We start from the raw sequence: 21,834 nt of genomic DNA, 5'->3' as shown, positions 1-21,834 counted from the left end.
CCACTATGAACCCAACACCATCTCATGTTCCCATCGCTCACCATTGTGGTGAGACACTGCCCCCTACTGTCTAAGAAACCAACACCATCTCGTGTTCCCATCGCTTGCGCTCTTAGTGGTGAGATGGTGCCCACTAACGGTGGCTGAAATCCTTGCACATCCTATAGAGGGAGCTGTTGAGTAGAGATTGTGCCTGAGTATATTTTACACTATATACATCTTTTTATTAAAAACCATTGGCAAAATATACATTCGGCTCCAGAAAATATGACTTTATATAAAGGCTTGCCCATGCTCCGAGCAATAAGGCACTCTGGGGCTAAAAGATCCCAAAATATTGATACACGCGTTGGCACTATGGCGAGTGCTAGCTCAGTGGGCCGGTCTGCAGGATGGACCATATACAAAGAATGTACAGAACACCGGGGTCACCTCCTCTTCTCCTTGACGCTGTACAACAGAACAAGCGGTGCCGGCTGCAAGACACAAAACACATCCCAATAGTGTTGAATGTACTGGCTGTGGCCCCGGGGCCCACCACCCTACAGGATTGGGGTAACGCTCAAGAGGAAAAAGACATGTTTAGGGATGGGTTTTAAGGGAATTAGAGAAGGGCAGAGACACACAAATGGGGTGCCATGAGCTTACACAAGTACCAGCATGTAAAAGGTGCAGCTCACGTAACTGGCAAGTCGGGTACAATTGCTCTTCACAAACAACGGGGCCAATTTGGGGGTTGGAACTCACCTTGCCGTACCAGTGCATCAACCACAGCTGCTTCATGGTCATGTGATCTGGCAGCACTTTGTTATCAATCAGGAGCTGCACCTACACAAGACAGTATTACCAGTAAATATTTTCCCTCCACTGCCCACAATGCCCACACGGTGCCACCAATACTCACCTGTGCCAGTGGTGCGCTGAGCCGATGACTAAGAACCCGACGCAGGTGACGAATCTCAGACCGGACAGAACAACGCACATATTTCTGCTGCAGAGACAGGAACGGTGCAAAATCACTATTTCTCTAAACAGTGCCACGTGCCTTCCCTGCCACCCTCACTATTTCTCTACACTGTACCACGTCCCTTCCCTGCCACCCTCACTATTTCTCTACACTGTGCCACGTCCCTTCCCTGCCACCCTCACTATTTCTCTACACTATGCCACGTCCCTTCCCTGCCACCCTCACTATTTCTCTACACTGTACCACGTCCCTTCCCTGCCACCCTCACTATTTCTCTACACTGTGCCACGTCCCTTCCCTGCCACCCTCACTATTTCTCTACACTGTCCCACGTCCCTTCCCTGCCACCCTCACTATTTCTCTACACTGTGCCACGTCCCTTCCCTGCCACCCTCACTATTTCTCTACACTGTGCCACGTCCCTTCCCTGCCACCCTCACTATTTCTCTACACTGTACCACGTCCCTTCCCTGCCACCCTCACTATTTCTCTACACTGTACCACATCCCTTCCCTGCCACCCTCACTATTTCTCTACACTGTACCACGTCCCTTCCCTGCCACCCTCACTATTTCTCTACACTGTGCCACGTCCCTTCCCTGCCACCCTCACTATTTCTCTACACTGTGCCACGTCCCTTCCCTGCCACCCTCACTATTTCTCTACACTGTGCCACGTCCCTTCCCTGCCACCCTCACTATTTCTCTACACTGTGCCACGTCCCTTCCCTGCCACCCTCACTATTTCTCTACACCGTGCCACGTCCCTTCCCTGCCACCCTCACTATTTCTCTACACTGTGCCAGGTTCCTTCCCTGCCACCCTCACTATTTCTCTACACTGTGCCACGTCCCTTCCCTGCCACCCCACTATTTCTTTACACTGTGCCATGTCCCTTCCCTGCCACCCTCACTATTTCTCTACACTGTGCCACGTCCCTTCCCTGCCACCCTCACTATTTCTCTACACTGTGCCACATCCCTTCCCTGCCACCCTCACTATTTCTCTACACTGTGCCACGTCCCTTCCCTGCACCCTCACTATTTCTCTACACTGTGCCACGTCCCTTCCCTGCCACCCTCACTATTTCTCTACACTGTGCCACGTCCCTTCCCTGCCACCCTCACTATTTCTCTACACTGTGCCAGTTCCTTCCCTGCCACCCTCACTATTTCTCTACACTGTGCCACGTCCCTTCCCTGCCACCCTCACTATTTCTCTACACTGTGCCACGTCCCTTCCCTGCCACCCTCACTATTTCTCTACACTGTGCCACGTCCCTTCCCTGCCACCCTCACTATTTCTCTACACTGTGCCACGTCCCTTCCCTGCCACCCTCACTATTTCTCTACACTGTGCCACGTCCCTTTCCTGCCACCCTCACTATTTCTCTACACTGTGCCACGTCCCTTCCCTGCCACCCTCACTATTTCTCTACACTGTGCCACGTCCCTTCCCTGCCACCCTCACTATTTCTCTACACTGTGCCAGGTTCCTTCCCTGCCACCCTCACTATTTCTCTACACTGTGCCACGTCCCTTCCCTGCCACCCCACTATTTCTTTACACTGTGCCACGTCCCTTCCCTGCCACCCTCACTATTTCTCTACACTGTGCCACATCCCTTCCCTGCCACCCTCACTATTTCTCTACACTGTGCCACGTCCCTTCCCTGCCACGTCCCTTCCCTGCCACCCTCACTATTTCTCTACACTGTGCCACGTCCCTTCCCTGCCACCCTCACTATTTCTCTACACTGTACCACGTCCCTTCCCTGCCACCCTCACTATTTCTCTACACTGTACCACGTCCCTTCCCTGCCACCCTCACTATTTCTCTACACTGTGCCACGTCCCTTCCCTGCCACCCCACTATTTCTCTACACTGTGCCACGTCCCTTCCCTGCCACCCTCACTATTTCTCTACACTGTGCCACGTCCCTTCCCTGCCACCCTCACTATTTCTCTACACTGTGCCACGTCCCTTCCCTGCCACCCTCACTATTTCTCTACACTGTGCCACGTCCCTTCCCTGCCACCCTCACTATTTCTCTACACTGTGCCACGTCCCTTCCCTGCCACCGTCACTATTTCTCTACACTGTGCCACGTCCCTTCCCTGCCACCCTCACTATTTCTCTACACTGTACCACGTCCCTTCCCTGCCACCCTCACTATTTCTCTACACTGTACCACGTCCCTTCCCTGCCACCCTCACTATTTCTCTACAGTGTGCCACGTCCCTTCCCTGCCACCGTCACTATTTCTCTACACTGTACCACGTCCCTTCCCTGCCACCCTCACTATTTCTCTACACTGTACCACGTCCCTTCCCTGCCACCGTCACTATTTCTCTACACTGTGCCACGTCCCTTCCCTGCCACCCTCACTATTTCTCTACACTGTGCCACGTCCCTTCCCTGCTGGGCCCCCTTACTAATTCCCTATAGTGCGTGACAGAGATGTACTTACAGCTGGGGACACTTACCTGTAGGATAAACTTCTTCTTGTCCTTCCCAGAACTAATAAGAGAAATAGAAGAAATTTAGTACGTGGTCCATGTACTCTGCCCCCCTCCTCACTTACTTAATGTGCCCCCCAGCCCAATGTGTGGCGCCCCCTGCTATGCTCAGTGGCATTAAAGAAATTCTCACCTGACTTTCTCAAGACAAAGACAGACATGCTCATCGTTCCTGTAATAGTGGGACGTCTTCTGAGAGACTGCCAAGGAAAGAGACAGCTGCGAGACATCTCCCACAGAGTCTGGAAGACAAAGGAGTAACCTCAGTGGCCCTAAGTGAGAAAATACTGGGGACTTTGGCCCCGCATGTGAGGGGGGGATGTAGCTATAAATAAATTACCTTCGACTGCACTTGGCTGAAGAACTCGCTCCAACCCACGGGAATGGTAGAAATCTCTGATGCGACTGTCTTCATCTGCACAGAGATAGTCCCACTGTAAGCAGGAGACAGACAGACCCCCTCACCTCAGCCCACAACCCCCTGGGGGATACAGTGAGATGGACAGACAAGCAAAGTGTCCTGCAGACAGACTCCCCCAGGAGGGAACAGTTAGACAGACAGACAGACAGACTCACTCTCCTGAAGGCCCGGCACCAGCTTGTAGACAATGTCCTGCATGACCCGGTCCAGCTTGAGATTGAGGAGGGGCTGAGTCTCGTGGATCTTGATGTTGCACAGGGGGCAGTACTTGCTGGTCTGTAGGTACTTCACTATGCAGCTCTTACAGACTGTGGGACACACATATATACATATATCTAGAGCACTGCAGCCACAAGTCAATCAGGGGATTCTGGGTGATATTTGGGGAATATAAAGCACCAAAGCCCAAATGTAACCACCTGGCCGGAGTTGAACCAAGGACCTGGTGTTTCCATTCTGTCTGTGTTGTTTCTGGGAGCAGACATAAGATCCTGCTGCACTCGTATTGTAAGTGCCAATCTGGCCACATCAGAGTAAGTCACTGGCTACATAACCCCCCGCTCTGACTCATTGCCCAACGTTGGTCTATTTCAAGTCTGTTTAATCTGTTCCTGATCCTCAGATCTCAATTCTGTAGTCTGACTGGTACTGATCCAGCCCGTTCCCTACACTTCCTATATACATCCCGCTCACTTACCTGCCCTCAACTGCCCCACCAGGGGCATTGACTAGGGGGCAATTGTTAGAGGCAGAAGTGAGAGCCGAGACCTTGAGGTTCTGGGAAACCAGATGTGACACCAAATTCCCAATGGGGTAGGTTGGGGGACAGTAAGAGATGTGCAGGGGGTACAAGGACATCGGAGGTGGGGCAGGTAGAAAGGGGGAGGGACTTACAGGTGTGCAGACATTCCGTTATGGTTGTGGCATCTATGAAGTAGCCGGCACACAGGTAACACACGATGTGCTCATTCAGCTCCTTGATTTTCACCTTCACCACTTCCTGAGGGGCAAAGAAATACGAGGTTGTCTCAAAGGGGTAACATCATCCCAACTGCTCAACCAAACACTAGGGACACAAATAATTAGCTGCCCTGTTCTTGCCCATAGTGCATCTTGTTGCCCACACTTGTGCCCCAGTGATTGTGCCATATGAACCAACAAAGGGGTAACCAGCCCACATTATCTTGCGTTGCACCATGGGTAGGTTTAAGAACTATATATATATATAATGGTCTTCTGCCAGCTCTTGTGCCAACCCTAATCAATCCTAATGAGTTATAGTTGGACACACAGTGGGATGCGGGGCACAGGGCAGGATTTATTAGATTTGTCAATCAGACTCCGACTCCTGCATGTGGAGAGAATGGGAGAGACAGATGTTGAGAGATTCAAGTAAGGAGAAACTTGGTTGTTTCATTGGTTATTTACGTCAGAATTAATTCATTATATTTAAAAAAAATGTTTTTGTATATTAAATGATCATTCTCACAATAATTCTCGGTTAAATGTTTCAGAAAAAACAATCACAATAAGGCCCCAGGGCCAAATAGAATACACCCTCCTACTGGTACTGAGAGCTCAGCTTTAGCCACGCCTCCATTTCTGATTTTCCCAGAATCACTTTCATCTACTAGGATACCCCTAGAAAAAACCTGATGTCCATCATATATTTAAATTGGGATCACTATCTCAGCCTGGTGACTACAGGCCTGTGGGGTGCAGAAGGTGTATTTGTATTGCTTATATATCTCTGATACCCCTACAACTGCTTTCTACACAACAGACTGTTGGTCTCAGTAATGCTGTTTTGACATGATAGTTACACTGGTGAAGAGGCAGTTAAGGGGGATATGATCACTATATATAAATATATAAGGGGATATCGAACAAACAGTTTGATATGCGCTTCCGTTTAAGAAATAAAAATAAATACACCAACTTTCAGTATCCCCCAATTGTCCCAAAGTTTCCCTATAGTCCACCAAGGTCCGGAGCCGAAGATGGTAACCCAGAAACCGCTTCCACAACTGGCGATCGCTTCTAAACCTTAAAACACAGAGGAAACAAAAACCGCACCAATGTGAAAAACTTCCAAAGCCGGTATCAAGGCCCTGCTCTGGTTACTACTCACAGGATTTCCCGGACACGGCTTGCACACAAGAACAGATCTGCGGTGAGGTAAGTCTCAGCTTGTCCTCCTATGCGATGCCGCTAGTATACTTCACAATTTCACGGTCCTGTGCGCAGAGATAGCGAGCGCACAGGACCGTGAAATTGTGAAGTATACTAGCGGCATCGCATAGGAGGACAAGCTGAGACTTACCTCACCGCAGATCTGTTCTTGTGTGCAAGCCGTGTCCGGGAAATCCTGTGAGTAGTAACCAGAGCAGGGCCTTGATACCGGCTTTGGAAGTTTTTCACATTGGTGCGGTTTTTGTTTCCTCTGTGTTTTAAGGTTTAGAAGCGATCGCCAGTTGTGGAAGCGGTTTCTGGGTTACCATCTTCGGCTCCGGACCTTGGTGGACTATAGGGAAACTTTGGGACAATTGGGGGATACTGAAAGTTGGTGTATTTATTTTTATTTCTTAAACGGAAGCGCATATCAAACTGTTTGTTCGAATTCGATTTTTGGGGTGGAATCCCTTTGTATTTTGCGCATCCGAAGTCTACTATATTTTTGCGCAAGATTTAAACCATTGTCTATTTTATATAAGGGGATATGATCACTATATATAAATATATAAAGGAATATAATCACTATATATAAATATATAAGGGGATATGATCACTATATATAAAAATATAAGTAATATGATCACTATATATAAATATATAAGGGGGATATGATAACTATATATAAATATATAAGGGTTATGATCACTATATTTAATATATAAGGGGGATTATGATCACTATATATAAATATATAAGGGGATATGATCACTATATATAAATATATAAGGGGATATGATCACTATATATACATATATAAGGGGATATAATCACTATACATAAAAATAAGGAGATATGATCACTATATATAAATATATAAGAGGATATGATCACTATATATAAATATATAAGGGGGATATGATCACTATATATAAATATATAAGGGGGATATGATCACTATATATAAATATATAAAGGAATATAATCACTATATATAAATATATAAGGAGGATATGATCACTATATATAAATATATAAGGGATATGATCACTATATATAAATATATATAAGGGGATATGATCACTATATATAAATATATAAGGGGATATGATCACTATATATAAATATATAAGGGGATATGATCACTATATATAAATATATAAGGGGGATATGATCACTATATATAAATATATAAAGGAATATAATCACTATATATAAATATATAAGGAGGATATGATCACTATATATAAATATATAAGGGGATATGATCACTATATATAAATATATATAAGGGGATATGATCACTATATATAAATATATAAGGGGATATGATCACTATATATAAATATATAAGGGGGATATGATCACTATATATAAATATATAAAGGAATATAATCACTATATATAAATATATAAGGAGGATATGATCACTATATATAAATATATAAGGGGATATGATCACTATATATAAATATATAAGGGATATGATCACTATATATAAATATATAAGGGCTATATGATCACTATATATATATATATATATATATATATAAATATATAATGGGGATATGATCACTATATATAAATATATAAGGGGATAGGATCACAATATATAAATCTATAAGGGGCTACGATCTCTATATGTAAATATATAAGGGGATACGATCATTATATATAAAGGGATATGATCACTATATATAAAAATATAAGTAATATGATCACTATATATAAATATATAAGGGGGATATGATAACTATATATAAATATATAAGGGTTATGATCACTATATTTAATATATAAGTGGGATTATGATCACTATATATAAATATATAAGGGGATATGATCACTATATATACATATATAAGGGGATATGATCACTATACATACATATATAAGGGGATATGATCACTATACATAAAAATATAAGGAGATATGATCACTATTTATAAATATATAAGAGGATATGATCACTATATATAAATATATAAGGGGGTATGATCACTATATATAAATATATATAAGGGGATATGATCACTATATATAAATATACAAGGGATATGATCACTATATATAATATATAAGGGGGATATGATCACTATATATAAATATATAAAGGAATATAATCACTATATATAAATATATAAGGAGGATATGATCACTATATATAAATATATAAGGGGATATGATCACTATATATAAATATATATAAGGGGATATGATCACTATATATAAATATATAAGGGGATATGATCACTATATATAAATATATAAGGGGATATGATCACTATATATAAATATATAAGGGGGATATGATCACTATATATAAATATATAAAGGAATATAATCACTATATATAAATATATAAGGAGGATATGATCACTATATATAAATATATAAGGGGATATGATCACTATATATAAATATATAAGGGATATGATCACTATATATAAATATATAAGGGCTATATGATCACTATATATAAATATATAAGGGGGATATGATCACTATATATAAATATATAAAGGAATATAATCACTATATATAAATATATAAGGAGGATATGATCACTATATATAAATATATAAGGGGATATGATCAACTATATATAAATATATAAGGGATATGATCACTATATATATATATATATATATATATATATATATATATATATATATATATATTATATATATATATATATATAATGGGGATATGATCACTATATATAAATATATAAGGGGATAGGATCACAATATATAAATCTATAAGGGGCTACGATCTCTATATGTAAATATATAAGGGGATACGATCATTATATATAAAGGGATATGATCACTATATATAAAAATATAAGTAATATGATCACTATATATAAATATATAAGGGGGATATGATAACTATATATAAATATATAAGGGTTATGATCACTATATTTAATATATAAGGGGGATTATGATCACTATATATAAATATATAAGGGGATATGATCACTATATATAAATATATAAGGGGATATGATCACTATATATACATATATAAGGGGATATAATCACTATACATAAAATATAAGGAGATATGATCACTATACATAAAAATATAAGGAGATATGATCACTATTTATAAATATATAAGAGGATATGATCACTATATATAAATATATAAGGGGGATAGGATCACTATATATAAATATATAAGGGGATATGATCACTACATATATAAATATATAAGGGGATATGATCACTATATATAAATATATAAGAGGAATATGATCACTATATATAAATATATAAGGGGCTACGATCTCTATATATAAATATATAAGGGGCTACGATCTCTATATATAAATATATAAGGGGATACGATCATTATATATGAATATATAAGGGGGATATGATCACTATATATAAATATATAAGGGGATAGGATCACTATATATAAATATATAAGGGGCTACGATCTCTATATATAAATATATAAGTGGATACGATCATTATATATAAATATATAAGGGATATGATCACTATATATAAATATATAAGGGGATATGATCACTATATATAAATATATAAGGGGGATATGATCACTATATATAAATATATAAAGGAATATAATCACTATATATAAATATATAAGGAGGATATGATCACTATATATAAATATATAAGGGGATATGATCACTATATATAAATATATAAGGGATATGATCACTATATATAAATATATAAGGGCTATATGATCACTATATATATATATATATATAAATATATAATGGGGATATGATCACTATATATAAATATATAAGGGGATAGGATCACAATATATAAATCTATAAGGGGCTACGATCTCTATATGTAAATATATAAGGGGATACGATCATTATATATAAAGGGATATGATCACTATATATAAAAATATAAGTAATATGATCACTATATATAAATATATAAGGGGGATATTGATAACTATATATAAATATATAAGGGTTATGATCACTATATTTAATATATAAGGGGGATTATGATCACTATATATAAATATATAAGGGGATATGATAACTATATATAAATATATAAGGGGATATGATCACTATATATACATATATAAGGGGATATAATCACTATACATAAAAATATAAGGAGATATGATCACTATTTATAAATATATAAGAGGATATGATCACTATATATAAATATATAAGGGGGATAGGATCACTATATATAAATATATAAGAGGATATGATCACTATATATAAATATATAAGGGGATATGATCACTACATATATAAATATATAAGGGGATATGATCACTATATATAAATATATAAGAGGAATATGATCACTATATATAAATATATAAGGGGCTACGATCTCTATATATAAATATATAAGGGGATACGATCATTATATATGAATATATAAGGGGGATATGATCACTATATATAAATATATAAGGGGATACGATCATTATATATAAATATATAAGGGGATATGATCACTATATATAAATATATAAGGGGGATATGATCACTATTTATAAATATATAAGGGGATATGATCACTATATATAAATATATAAGGGGATATGATCACTATATATAAATATATAAGGGGGATATGATCACTATTTATAAATATATAAGGGGATATGATCACTATATATAAATATATAAGGGGGATATGATCACTATATAAAAATAGATAAGAGGATATGATCACTATATATAAATATATAGTTACATAGTTAAATTGGGTTGAAAAAAGACAAAGTCCATCAAGTCCAACCCCTCCAAATGAAAACCCAGCCCCATACACACACCCCTCCCTACTGTCACATAAATGATATATACCCATATCTATACTAACTATAGAGTTTAGTATCACAATAGCCTTTGTATTATGTCTGTCCAAGAAATCATCCAAGTCCCTCTTATAGTCATTAACTGAATCATCACCCGGCAGTGCATTCCCCAACCTCACTGTCCTCACTGTGATGAACCCCCTACTCTGTTCCTTTAAATGAAACTTCTTTTCCTCTAGTCTGAAGGGGAGGCCTCTGGTACGTGATTCTCTTTATGGGTAAAAAGGTCCCCTGCTATTTGTCTATAATGTCCTCTAATGTACTTGTAAAGTCTAATCATGTCCCCTCACAAGCGCCTTTTTTCCCCCAGAGAAAACAACCCCAACCTTCTCAGTCTCCCCTCATAATTTAACTCTTCCCTCCCTCTAACCAGTTTAGTTGCACTTAGTCTCTGCACTCTCTCCAGCTCATTTATATCCCTCTTAAGGACTGGAGTCCAAAACTGCCCCCATACTCCAGATGAGGCCTCACCAGGGACCTATAAAGAGACACAATTATGTTTCATCCCTTGAGTTAATGCCCTTTTTATACAAGAACTTTATTTGCTTTAGTAGCCACAGAATGACACTGCCCAGAATTAGACAACTTGTTATCTACAAAGACCCCAAGATCCTTCTCATTTAAGGAAACTCCCAACACACTGCCATTTAGTGTAGAACTTGCATTTATATTATTTTTGCCATATAAGTGGGATATGATCACTATATTTAAATATATAAGGGGATATGATCACTATATATAAATATATAAGGGGGATATGATCACTATATATAAATATATAAGGGGATATGATCACTATATATAAATATATAAGGGGGATATGATCACATATATATAAATATATAAGGGGATATGATCACGATATATAAATATATAAGGGGATTGATCACTATATATAAATATTATAATGGGGGATATGATCACTATATATAAATATATAAGGGATATGATCACTATATATAATATTATAAGGGGGATATGATCACTATATATAAATATATAAGGGGATATGATCACTATATATAAATTATATAAGGGGGATATGCTCACTATATATAAATATATAAGGGGATATGCTCACTATATATAAATATATAAGGGGATATGATCACTATATATAAATATATAAGGGGGATAGGATCACTATATATAAATATATAAGGGGATATGATCACTATATATAAATATATAAGGGGATATGATCACTATATATAAAATATATAAGGGGTATGATCACTATATATAAATATATAAGGGGATATGATCACTATATATAAATATATAAGGGGGATATGATCACTATATATAAATATATAAGGGGGATATGGTCACTATATATAAACTATATTAATGGGGATATGATCACTATATATAAATTATAAGGGGATATGATCACTATATATAAATATTAAGGGATATGATTCACTATATAATAAATTATATAAGGGGATATGATCACTATATATAAAATATATAAGGGGATATGATCACTATTATATAAAATATCATAAGGGGATATGATCACTATATATATAAATATATAAGGGGATATGATCACTATATATAAATATTAAGGGGATGATGATCACTAATTATATAAACATATAAGGGGACTACTGATCCACTGATATATAAATATATAAGGGGGATATGATCACTATATATAAATATATAAGAGGGATATGAGCACTGATTATATTAAAACTAAGAGGGGAGTATGATCACTATATATAAATATATTAAGGTGATATGAATCACTATATATAAATTAGGGATATGATCACTATATATAAATATATAAGGGGAATGATCACTATATATAAATATATAAGAGGATATGATCACTATATATAAATATATAAAGGGGATGATGATCACTATATTATAATATATAAGGGGATATGATCACATATAATAAATATATAAGGGGATATGATCCACTAATATATAAATATATAGGGGATATGTCACTTATATATTAAATATATAAGGGGATATGATCACCTATATATAAATATATAAGGGGATATGATCACTATATATAATACTATAAGGGGCATATGATCCACTATATATAAATAATAAGGGGGATATGATCACTATATATACAATATATATGGGGATATGATCAACTATATATAAATATATAAGGGATATGATCACTATATATAAATATATAAGGGGATAGGATCACCTATATATAAATTATATAAGGGGATATGATCACTATATATAATATTTAAGGGAGCGTATGATCACTATATATAAATATATAAGGGGATATGATCACTATATATAAATAGGATATGATCACTATATATAAATATATAAGGGGGAGGGGCAGGAATGGAAGAGAGAAGGAGACATTGAGCACATGACACATGACGTAGGAATAACGTGGGGGACAGTGAGGGAAAGGGGACAATGTTCCTACTTGGGGTGGGATTTCGCCTCCATTCTCTGACATTTCCATGGCTGGACACTGAACCCTTGTTCCTGACTAACACTTCCAGTACTCTACTGAAGCTCCAGTCATTAAATAAGCAACTACCTCTAGCAAGTGGATCATTTTTTTTATAGAGACTTAAACTGAGGAAAAGCAGCCATATTGGGATTGGCGGCAACAGTCACCACTAGCATAACTTGAGGAGCAGCCATCTTTCGAGTGGCGCACTACTCACAACCTAAAGCAGCCATATTGGGAGTGGCAAGGTTTCACATACTGACTCCGTCAAAATCCATAGAAACCTGAGTGAGGCAATAGAGAACCGCGATGTCGCCGACCCCATAGGTTCTGAACACTGTGTAACTTAGTCTTACCTCGTTCCTAAGTGGGTCCATCTTATAAACCGACTGGAGCTGGTTCCGGAGCCGCATCGCTATCACTAACGGCCCTTGCGACGCCATTTTGGTAGGGTTTGACGACACTTCCGCTAAGCGCGGGAAACAATCGGTGGCTAAGTTGTTTCCATGGCGACGTTAAACGCCTGTGCTTCTTGCGTGTCAGTGTGATGGGATGTGTAAGGTCTGAGCCAATAGGGGCCCGAGCTGTGCTGTAACCAGTGTCAGTACTGATGGAATTGCTCTCGTCACACAACCTCTATTCATTTATATATTATAATCTGTTATTCCATTCAGTCTCCTTGTTCTCATACAAATAGCGAATGGCCATGAAATAGACCCAATGGTTAGAAGTAGGAGGAGCCACTGACACCTGAGCCCTGGGAGTTTCCTGATATCCCTGTGGTACAGTCCAACACTGTGTGTCACTCTGAGCTTGTACAGGTCCCTATCTCCTGATATCCCTGTGGTACAGTCCAACACTGTGTGTCACTCTGATCTTGTACAGGTCCCTATCTCCTGATATCCCTGTGGTACAGTCCAACACTGTGCGTCACTCTGAGCTTGTACAGGTCCCTATCTCCTGATATCCCTGTGGTACAGTCCAACACTGTGTGTAATTGTCACTCTGAGCTTGTACAGGTCCCTATCTCCTGATATCCCTGTGGTACAGTCCAACACTGTGTGTCACTCTGAGCTTGTACAGGTCCCTATCTCCTGATATCCCTGTGGTACAGTCCAACACTGTGTGTCACTCTGAGCTTGTACAGGTCCCTATCTCCTGATATCCCTGTGGTACAGTCCAACACTGTGCGTCACTCTGATCTTGTACAGGTCCCTATCTCCTGATATCCCTGTGGTACAGTCCAACACTGTGTGTCACTCTGAGCTTGTACAGGTCCCTATCTCCTGATATCCCTGTGGTACAGTCCAACACTGTGTGTCACTCTGAGCTTGTACAGGTCCCTATCTCCTGATATCCCTGTGGTACAGTCCAACACTGTGCGTCACTCTGAGCTTGTACAGGTCCCTATCTCCTGATATCCCTGTGGTACAGTCCAACACTGTGTGTCACTCTGATCTTGTACAGGTCCCTATCTCCTGATATCCCTGTGGTACAGTCCAACACTGTGTGTCACTCTGATCTTGTACAGGTCCCTATCTCCTGATATCCCTGTGGTACAGTCCAACACTGTGCGTCACTCTGAGCTTGTACAGGTCCCTATCTCCTGATATCCCTGTGGTACAGTCCAACACTGTGTGTAATTGTCACTCTGAGCTTGTACAGGTCCCTATCTCCTGATATCCCTGTGGTACAGTCCAACACTGTGTGTCACTCTGAGCTTGTACAGGTCCCTATCTCCTGATATCCCTGTGGTACAGTCCAACACTGTGTGTCACTCTGAGCTTGTACAGGTCCCTATCTCCTGATATCCCTGTGGTACAGTCCAACACTGTGCGTCACTCTGATCTTGTACAGGTCCCTATCTCCTGATATCCCTGTGGTACAGTCCAACACTGTGTGTCACTCTGAGCTTGTACAGGTCCCTATCTCCTGATATCCCTGTGGTACAGTCCAACACTGTGTGTCACTCTGAGCTTGTACAGGTCCCTATCTCCTGATATCCCTGTGGTACAGTCCAACACTGTGTGTCACTCTGATCTTGTACAGGTCCCTATCTCCTGATATCCCTGTGGTACAGTCCAACACTGTGTATCACTCTGAGCTTGTACAGGTCCCTATCTCCTGATATCCCTGTGGTACAGTCCAACACTGTGTGTCACTCTGATCTTGTACAGGTCCCTATCTCCTGATATCCCTGTGGTACAGTCCAACACTGTGCGTCACTCTGAGCTTGTACAGGTCCCTATCTCCTGATATCCCTGTGGTACAGTCCAACACTGTGCGTCACTCTGAGCTTGTACAGGTCCCTATCTCCTGATATCCCTGTGGTACAGTCCAACACTGTGTGTAATTGTCACTCTGAGCTTGTACAGGTCCCTATCTCCTGATATCCCTGTGGTACAGTCCAACACTGTGTGTCACTCTGAGCTTGTACAGGTCCCTATCTCCTGATATCCCTGTGGTACAGTCCAACACTGTGCGTCACTCTGATCTTGTACAGGTCCCTATCTCCTGATATCCCTGTGGTACAGTCCAACACTGTGTGTCACTCTGAGCTTGTACAGGTCCCTATCTCCTGATATCCCTGTGGTACAGTCCAACACTGTGTGTAATTGTCACTCTGAGCTTGTACAGGTCCCTATCTCCTGATATCCCTGTGGTACAGTCCAACACTGTGTGTCACTCTGAGCTTGTACAGGTCCCTATCTCCTGATATCCCTGTGGTACAGTCCAACACTGTGTGTAATTGTCACTCTGAGCTTGTACAGGTCCCTATCTCCTGATATCCCTGTGGTACAGTCCAACACTGTGTATCACTCTGAGCTTGTACAGGTCCCTATCTCCTGATATCCCTGTGGTACAGTCCAACACTGTGTGTAATTGTCACTCTGAGCTTGTACAGGTCCCTATCTCCTGATATCCCTGTGGTACAGTCCAACACTGTGTGTCACTCTGAGCTTGTACAGGTCCCTATCTCCTGATATCCCTGTGGTACAGTCCAACACTGTGCGTCACTCTGAGCTTGTACAGGTCCCTATCTCCTGATATCCCTGTGGTACAGTCCAACACTGTGTGTCACTCTGAGCTTGTACAGGTCCCTATCTCCTGATATCCCTGTGGTACAGTCCAACACTGTGTGTCACTCTGAGCTTGTACAGGTCCCTATCTCCTGATATCCCTGTGGTACAGTCCAACACTGTGCGTCACTCTGAGCTTGTACAGGTCCCTATCTCCTGATATCCCTGTGGTACAGTCCAACACTGTGTGTCACTCTGAGCTTGTACAGGTCCCTATCTCCTGATATACCTGTGGTACAGTCCAACACTGTGTATCACTCTGAGCTTGTACAGGTCCCTATCTCCTGATATCCCTGTGGTACAGTCCAACACTGTGTGTAATTGTCACTCTGAGCCTGTACAGTCACTCCCAGGCCTCACTCTCTGTATTTCTACTGACTCAGCCTGACAATGGGGGGGTGTTTATTCCTCTGCCACAAATGTGTGTGTGACCTTAGATCAGGGGTCCCCAACCTTTTTTACCCGTGAGCCACATTCAAATGTAAAAAGAGTTGGGGAGCAACACAAGCATGAAAAAGTCCCTTGTGTGCCAAATAAGGACTGTGATTGGCTATTTGTTATCCCCTATGTGGACTGGCAGCCTACAGGAGGCTCTACTTGGCACTATACTTTGTTTTTATGCAATTAAAACTCGAAATTCAAAAATAATGGCCTACTTTGAGGCCACTGAGAGCAACATCCAAAGGGTTGGAGAGCAACATGTTGCTCACGAGCTACTGGTTGGGGATCACTGCCTTAGATTGTAAACTCACCGACTGACACACATTCCCATCAGTCCCTGTCCCAGTGAGCTTACAATCTAAGGTCCCTATCACATTCCCATCAGTCCCTGCCCCAGTGAGCTTACAATCTAAGGTCCCTATCACATTCCCAACAGTCCCTGCCCCAGTGAGCTTACAATCTAAGGTACCTATCACATTCCCATCAGTCCCTGTCCCAGTGAGTTTACAATCTAAGGTCCTTATCACATTCCCAACAGTCCCTGCCCCAGTGAGCTTACAATCTAAGGTCCCTATCACATTCCCATCAGTCCCTGCCCCAGTGAGCTTACAATCTAAGGTCCCTATCACATTCCCATCAGTCCCTGTCCCAGTGAGCTTACAATCTAAGGTCCTTATCACATTCCCATCAGTCCCTGCCCCAGTGAGCTTACAATCTAAGGTCCCTATCACATTCCCATCAGTCCCTGCCCCAGTGAGTTTACAATCTTAGGTCCCTATCACATTCCCAACAGTCCCTGCCCCAGTGAGCTTACAATCTTAGGTCCCTATCACATTCCCAACAGTCCCCGCCCCTCCTCCTCTCTATAGAGTAACCCCAACCCTCCTCCTCTCTATAAAGTAACCCCACCCCATCTCCTCTCTATACAGTTAACCCCACCCCTCCTCCTCTCTATACAGTAACCCGCCCCTCCTCCTCTCTATACAGTAACCCCCACCCCTCCTCCTCTATACAGCAACCCCGCCCCTCCTCATCTCTATACAGTAACCCCCACCCCTCCTCCTCTCTATACAGTAACCCGCCCCTCCTCCTCTCTATACAGTAACCCCCGCCCCTCCTCATTTCTATACAGTAACCCCACCCCTCCTCCTCTCTATACAGTAACCCCACCCCTCCTCCTCTCTATACAGTAACCCCGCCCCTCCTCCTCTCTATACAGTAACCCCCACCAGTCCTCCTCTTTATACAGTAACCCCGCCCCTCCTCCTCTCTATACAGTAACCCCACCCCTCCTCCTCTCTATACAGTAACCCCGCCCCTCCTCATTTCTATACAGTAACCCCCACCAATCCTCCTCTTTATACAGTAACCCCCACCCCTCCTCCTCTCTATACAGTACCCCCCGCCCCTCCTTCTCTCTATACAGTAACCCCCACCCCTCCTCCTCTCTATACAGTAACCCCGTCCCTCCTCCTCTCTATACAGTAACTTCGCCCCTCCACATCTCTATACAGTAACCCCGCCCCTCCTCCTCTCTATACAGTAACCCCCGCCCCTCCTACTCTCTATACAGTAACCCCCGCCCCTCCTCCTCTCTATACAGTAACCCCGCCCCTCCTCCTCTCTATACAGTAACCCCCGCCCCTCCTCATCTCTATACAGTAACCCCCGCCCCTCCTCCTCTCTATACAGTACCCCCCGCCCCTCCTCCTCTCTATACAGTAACTCCCGCCCCTCCTCCTCTCTATACAGTAACCCCGACCCTCCTCCTCTCTATACAGTAACCCCGCCCCTCCACCTCTCTATACAGTAACCCGCCCCTCCTCCTCTCTATACAGTAACCCCCACCCCATCTCCTCTCTATACAGTAACCCCGCCCCTCCTCATCTCTATACAGTAACCCCCACCCCTCCTCCTCTCTATACAGTAACCCCGCCCCTCCTCCTCTCTATACAGTAACCCCGCCCCTCCTCCTCTCTATACAGTAACCCCCACCCCTCCTCCTCTCTATACGTTATCCCCGCCCCTCCTCCTCTCTATACAGTAACCCCGCCCCTCCTCATCTCTATACAGTAACCCCGCCCCTCCTCCTCTCTATACAGTAACCCCACCCCTCCTCCTCTCTATACAGTAACCCCGCCCCTCCTCCTCTCTATACAGTAACCCCCACCCCTCCTCCTCTCTATACGTTATCCCCGCCCCTCCTCCTCTCTATACAGTAACCCCCACCCCTCCTCCTCTCTATACAGTAACCCCGCCCCTCCTCCTCTCTATACGTTATCCCCGCCCCTCCTCCTCTCTATACAGTAACCCCCACCCCTCCTCCTCTCTATACAGTAACCCCCGCCCTCCTCCTCTCTATACAGTAACCTCGCCCCTTCTCCTCTCTATACAGTAACCCCGCCCCTCCTCCTCTCTATACAGTAACCCCACCCCTCCTCCTCTCTATACAGTAACCCCACCCCTCCTCCTCTCTATACAGTAACCCCGTGCCTCAAACTGTACATACGTGTGTGTAAGTGAGTGTGTGTGTGTGGGGGGAGGGGGTTACTCGGGATCCAATTGTCTCTGTTCTGCAGTTAATCTGCACTTAATGAGACTAATTGGAGCTGATTAAGAGTCTCATTAGGTCTGTGTCGCCAGTTCTGCTCCTGCACATGCCCATTATCAGATTAACCCCAGACACTTAATGGAATTGGGCCTGAGAACTTCTTGTTTCTTATCTGATACATTTTCTCATTCTCTCCTTCCCCTCCGACACCCCCCCTTCTCTCTGACTCACCCCCTGACACATGTCCCCCCCCTTCAGAACGACTCTCTGATTCACCCCCAGGAGAGACAGTAGCAGGGGGTAATTATGGAGGCAGAATACATCGACTATTATTGATGACTAATTACAATCTCGTTAGTAACTGTAAATAATCTGGGATTCCTGGGAAACTGGAATCATCTCCTTCCCTGCCGGACACTGGGGACTGTTCTTTATTCACTCCAGGAATTCTCTCTCTTTCTCTTGGCTACGGCCCCCTGGGGAGCCTCTTAAATACCCCCCCCCATACTGTATCATTCATACACATATCCCCCCATACTGTATCATTCATAGATATATCCCCCCCATACTGTATCATTCATAGACATATCCCCCCATACTGTATCATTCATACACATATGCCCCCACACTGTATTATTCATACACATATCCCCCCATACTGTATTATTCATACACATATCCCCCCATACTGTATCATTCATAGACATATCCCCCCATACTGTATCATTCATACACATATCCCCCATACTGTATCATTCATAGACATATCCCCCCATACTGTATATTCATACACATATCCCCCATACTGTATCATTCATAGACATATCCCCCATACTGTATCATTCATAGACATATCCCCCCATACTGTATCATTCATACACATATCCCCCATACTGTATCATTCATAGACATATCCCCCCATACTGTATCATTCATACACATACCCCCCCATACTGTATCAATCATACACATATCCCCCCATACTGTATCATTCATAGACATATCCCCCCCATACTGTATCATTCATACACATATCCCCCCCATACTGTATCAATCATACACATATCCCCCCCATACTGTATCATTCATAGATATATCCCCCCCATACTGTATCATTCATAGATATACCCCCCCATACTGTATCATTCATAGATATATCCCCCCCCATACTGTATCATTCATACACCTATCCCCCCCATACTGTATCAATCATACAAATATCCCCCCATACTGTATCATTCATACACATATCCCCCCATACTGTATCAATCATACAAATATCCCCCCCATACTGTATCAATCATACACATATCCCCCCCACACTGTATCATTCATACACATATCCCCCCCATACTGTATCACTCATACACATATCCCCCCATACTGTATCAATCATACACATATCCCCCCCACACTGTATCATTCATACACATATCCCCCCCAATACTGTATCAATCATACACATATCCCCCCCATACTGTATCATTCATACACATATCCCCCCATACTGTTTCATTCATAGATATATCCCCCCATATTGTATCATTCATATACATATCCCCCCATACTGTATCATTCATACACATATCCCCCATACTGTATCATTCATAGATATACCCCCCATACTGTATCATTCATAGATATATCTCCCTATACTGTATCATTCATAGACATATCCCCCCATACTGTATCATTCATACACATATCCCCCCATACTGTATCATTCATAGACATATCCCCCCATACTGTATCATTCATACACATATCCCCCCATACTGTATCATTCATACACATATCCCCCCATACTGTATCATTCATAGATATATCCCCCCCATACTGTATCATTCATAGACATATCCCCCCATACTGTATCATTCATACACATATGCCCCCATACTGTATTATTCATACACATATCCCCCCATACTGTATCATTCATAGACATATCCCCCCATACTGTATCATTCATAGATATATCCCCCCCCATACTGTATCATTCATAGACATATCCCCCCATACTGTATCATTCATACACATATGCCCCCACACTGTATTATTCATACACATATCCCCCATACTGTATCATTCATAGACATATCCCCCCATACTGTATCATTCATACACATATCCCCCATACTGTATCATTCATAGACATATCCCCCCATACTGTATCATTCATACACATATCCCCCCCATACTGTATCAATCATACACATATCCCCCCATACTGTATCATTCATAGACATATCCCCCCCATACTGTATCATTCATACACATATCCCCCCCATACTGTATCAATCATACACATATCCCCCCCATAATGTATCATTCATAGATATATCCCCCCCATACTGTATCATTCATAGA

The 21,834-nt window shown here is 41.6% G+C and overlaps 1 protein-coding gene across 1 annotated transcript; it reads right to left on the bottom strand.

The window, feature by feature from the left end:
* Nucleotides 1-214: 214 nt before the first annotated feature.
* On the bottom strand, nucleotides 215-13,877 carry pcgf1.L (polycomb group ring finger 1 L homeolog). The gene is given in 9 exon segments (NM_001096029.1): nucleotides 215-476; nucleotides 748-828; nucleotides 905-991; nucleotides 3,452-3,485; nucleotides 3,618-3,726; nucleotides 3,825-3,899; nucleotides 4,061-4,213; nucleotides 4,800-4,905; nucleotides 13,752-13,877. Coding segments are annotated over 9 exon segments (780 nt in total). The 5' UTR covers nucleotides 13,839-13,877; the 3' UTR covers nucleotides 215-428.
* Between the last annotated feature and the right edge of the window lie 7,957 nt (nucleotides 13,878-21,834).

Source organism: Xenopus laevis, chromosome 1L (genome assembly GCF_017654675.1).
Source record: "Xenopus laevis strain J_2021 chromosome 1L, Xenopus_laevis_v10.1, whole genome shotgun sequence".
Taxonomy (NCBI): Eukaryota; Metazoa; Chordata; class Amphibia; order Anura; family Pipidae; genus Xenopus; species Xenopus laevis.
This window is presented reverse-complemented; position numbering and strand designations above follow the sequence as displayed.